Here is a 3,678-nt window from a genome sequence, read left to right as displayed (position 1 = left end):
TCTGTGTGTATTCAGGTTTAAGTCCCCACCAGAATAGAAAAACAGGTACACACACATATACACACACACACACACACAGCTGGAGGGTACAGCAACACTTTAGCACTGCAAAAAAACAGTTCTCCTTTAAAATTCATCATACAGTTAAAAAAAAAAAAACTCTCCAAAGAGAGTGCGATGTCAGAGCAGTGCATGCTGGGATAAAACTGCCATGTGTCTTTGCTCAGAGCTACAGCCCACAGATATTCCTTCCTTATTCCTCTCATATCCTCTTTTCATCTGTTCTCTCCTCAGCTCAAACCAAAAAGATTTTTCCCTCCTAAAGAAGTGAGTCATTCAAACTCAGATGCCATCGCTCCTCCGCCAGGCCTGTTTACAGATCACTTCACTTTGTCTGTCACGTGGTGTGCAGATCCTCCTCTGGGGTGAGTTTAAATAAGTTACCGCAGTACTGAGAGTCAAGTGACTGTAAAGAAACAGGGAAGTGAGCAGAGGAACAAAACAGCACTAAAACACATTTTTAATATCGCAACAATGCCACAAGTTCTTAAAACGGGGCAGCATGACTGTTAGCCAATCATCTACCGGCTACGATTTAGAAAACTCACTCATAGAGTGCTAAATTAATCCTAAAAACACAACACTGCAGTAAAACACAACATTTACTGTTCTTGGTAACAGTTATTGCACACAAATATGTGGTTCCAAGCTGTAAGTCTGGAACATAACTTCCTTAACACCAATGACTTCAGCAGTAAAGCACAATTACATCCAGACAGAGTTAAAAGAGGTTTCAGAAAGCGATGGATATTTCAATGACTTCTTGATTTTTTTAGTAGTTTCTTGTGAATATTTCATTACATACGTAGCCACACTTGATCAAAAATCTTATACCAACTTTTAAACTCTTAAATCTTATACCAAGATCAAAAATCTTATACCAACTTATTTTTATTTATTTTTTATTTTTTTCAATTGTTGCCCATGCGGTTTTAGGACATTATATAAATTTAGAGACTACATATTGTACTTGTAAAAATTCATTTGACACACTGCAGGGTGCTGGACTATTTAAATGAACTGCAAAATAAAGATGATTCAAAATGGTAAAAAAAAATAACAAAAAATAGTGATCAGCTACAACAACTAACATATATAAATATATTATTATAAATATATAAAAAAGTGAACATAAAAAATGTATCACAGCATCATTAAAAAACACCTTAAAATTCGATACCATATACCATGTAAAATCTTTCAAAATTGTTATTGTTGTTAATGTTAATACTCCTATTAATAATTAATAATAAAATCAACAATCTGGTCTATTATAGGGCAAAGGACAACAGCAACCAATCACGTTTTGCACAACCTTTAATATTTACACTAGACTGCCCTGTCGCTGTGTGAGCCCGGACCCCACATTCTGCTCCTGGTCATTCCCTTACTGTACTTTAGCCACTCCGAGAAAGCGGCCCTACAGAAACGCATGGAGATCCTCACAGAGGGCGTATGGCGCCACACCATGGTCGTGTTCACCCTCGGGGACCGTCTGCGCGACTACAGCATACAGGACCACATCCAGACAGCTGGGAAGGATCTCCAGTGGCTAATGGAGAAGTGCAGGTATAGGTACCACGTTCTTAACAACAAGATGCCCCAGGACAGACAGCAGGTCTCTGGGTTACTAGACCGTGCAGAAGACATGCTGATGGAGAACGGGGGATGGCACTTCTCCCTGCACATGTACTGCAGGCTGGAGGAGGAATGGAGCCGAAGAGAGAGGGAAATGAAAGAGAGGATACTAGAGAGACAAGATAGAGTGGGGAAAACCAGTCGAGGACTGGCTGTGGTTCCTAATCACAGTCAAAAAGGTGGTCTGCATGTGAACGATACTCAGGTGAAATTAGTTTACCATGGCTAACTGCTGCAAAACAAAGTTACATGGCATTGTTTTGGCATGAACTCAAAGTGAACTTCTGAACTGTAAATATGTTTCATCAACAAAGATTTTAAGTTAAAATATCTGTATGTATGCCTTTCTGAAACTGCTCACCATTTCTCTTCATTTAGTTCTCATTTCAATTTAAATGTGACCGTTTCACCAACATCACTTTTTTGATTTCATCCATTTTTTCAAGCTCATTTTAAGTGGTCCTGTGGTGTGACAATTTATTAAATGAGCAATTATTAAATTTTTTAATTTATTAATAGTTCATATTTAATGAATGTTCATAAAATAATCTAATAATAATAATAATAATACATTATTATTATTATTATTATTATTATTAGCTAACACTTTACATTGAAGTTCATTAGTTGGGTCCATAATCTGTTAATGTTAATTTAAAAAAAATAAAAATAAAATAAAATAAAAAATACAACTGTTGTTAGTTCATGTTAACTTAATTTCATTACGTAATATCAACAGATACAACTTTTGATTTTAATAATGTATTAGTAAATATTCAAATTAACTAACTAAGATTAATAAATGCATTATAAGTATTTTTCATTGTTAGTTCATGTTTACTAATGTAGTTAAATAATGCTAACAAATGGAACCTCCTGTAAAGTTTTACCAATTATTCATATCAGCTACCCACATTTTCACTGTATTTATATAACAACTCATTGTGGTTAAAAAATAGTATTGTAAATATTTTTTTGCTTTAAGATTTAGGTTACGAGTTATGTAATATCAGTATGGACACTCACTGGAGAGGGCAAATTCGAAGATGATACTTTACAACATCTTACATAATGATGGGCCAATCATAGAATACAAAGGGCTCTTATTTCTTCCAATGATTTTTTATGACAATTGTAAATAAAATTTACATTTCTTAAGATGTTTTGTACTATTTGCTTGTTAGAACCCTTCAAATTCATTTTTACTTATCGTTAATCATATTTTATTTGAATTTAAGCGCTTGCATTCCACAGGACAGTTTTAAAGGAATAGTTCACTCAAAAATAAATAGTTTGTCATCATTTATTCACCCTCATGTCGTTCCAAACTTGTACAAGTTTCTTATGTTGAACACAAAAGAAGATATTCTGAAGACTTTTGAAGAACCAAGCAGTTGTTGGTCCCCATTGACTTCCATAGTAGGAAAACTACGGAAGTCAGTGGGGACCATCGACTGTTTGATTACCAGCATTCTTCAAAATGTCTTCTTTTATGTTCAACATAAGAAAAAAACTCATACAGGTTTGGAACGACATGAGGGTGAGTAAATGACAAAAATTTCATTTTTGGGTGAACTATTTCTTGAAGAAATAGAGAAGAGACGGGGACTAGACTGAAACATGATGAAGGCCAGAAAGATCCGGTGTCCTCATGAGCACAATTGCTCACACGTGTCGTGAGGACGTGGATGTCGTGATTCATTCATTTGATTAATTCAATTTACCACCTGTCTCTTACCTAGTCCCTGTTACTCTCTGTGTGCATGCGCTCATATCTCTAACCTTTACCCCTCTTCGGCGACACTTCTTCATATCATCATATCCAAAGTCTCCCCACCCCTCACGTATTTATACTCTTTAAAGTGACTGATGGCCATGTCATCACAGCGCTGAGCCTCGAGCAGTCACTGTCCAAGCAATAATAAAAGGACACATTTAATTTATAATTAGTCTTAAATCTAATTTTGTTAAAAAAATAAT

General features: G+C 35.3%; 1 protein-coding gene across 1 annotated transcript; it reads left to right on the top strand.

The window, feature by feature from the left end:
- Nucleotides 1-696: 696 nt before the first annotated feature.
- Nucleotides 697-2,030, top strand: LOC107738198 (GTPase IMAP family member 4). Its single transcript, XM_016549933.1, has 2 exons — nucleotides 697-711; nucleotides 1,394-2,030. Exons 1-2 carry the CDS (start codon nucleotides 697-699, stop codon nucleotides 1,925-1,927), a joined length of 549 nt encoding a protein of 182 aa, XP_016405419.1. The 3' UTR covers nucleotides 1,928-2,030.
- Nucleotides 2,031-3,678: the final 1,648 nt, after the last annotated feature.

Source organism: Sinocyclocheilus rhinocerous, unplaced genomic scaffold, assembly GCF_001515625.1.
Source record: "Sinocyclocheilus rhinocerous isolate Xijiao unplaced genomic scaffold, SAMN03320098_v1.1 scaffold254, whole genome shotgun sequence".
In the NCBI taxonomy this organism is placed as follows: Eukaryota; Metazoa; Chordata; class Actinopteri; order Cypriniformes; family Cyprinidae; genus Sinocyclocheilus; species Sinocyclocheilus rhinocerous.
Note: the sequence above shows the minus strand (reverse complement) of the source record. Positions and strands in the feature narration are given on the sequence as shown.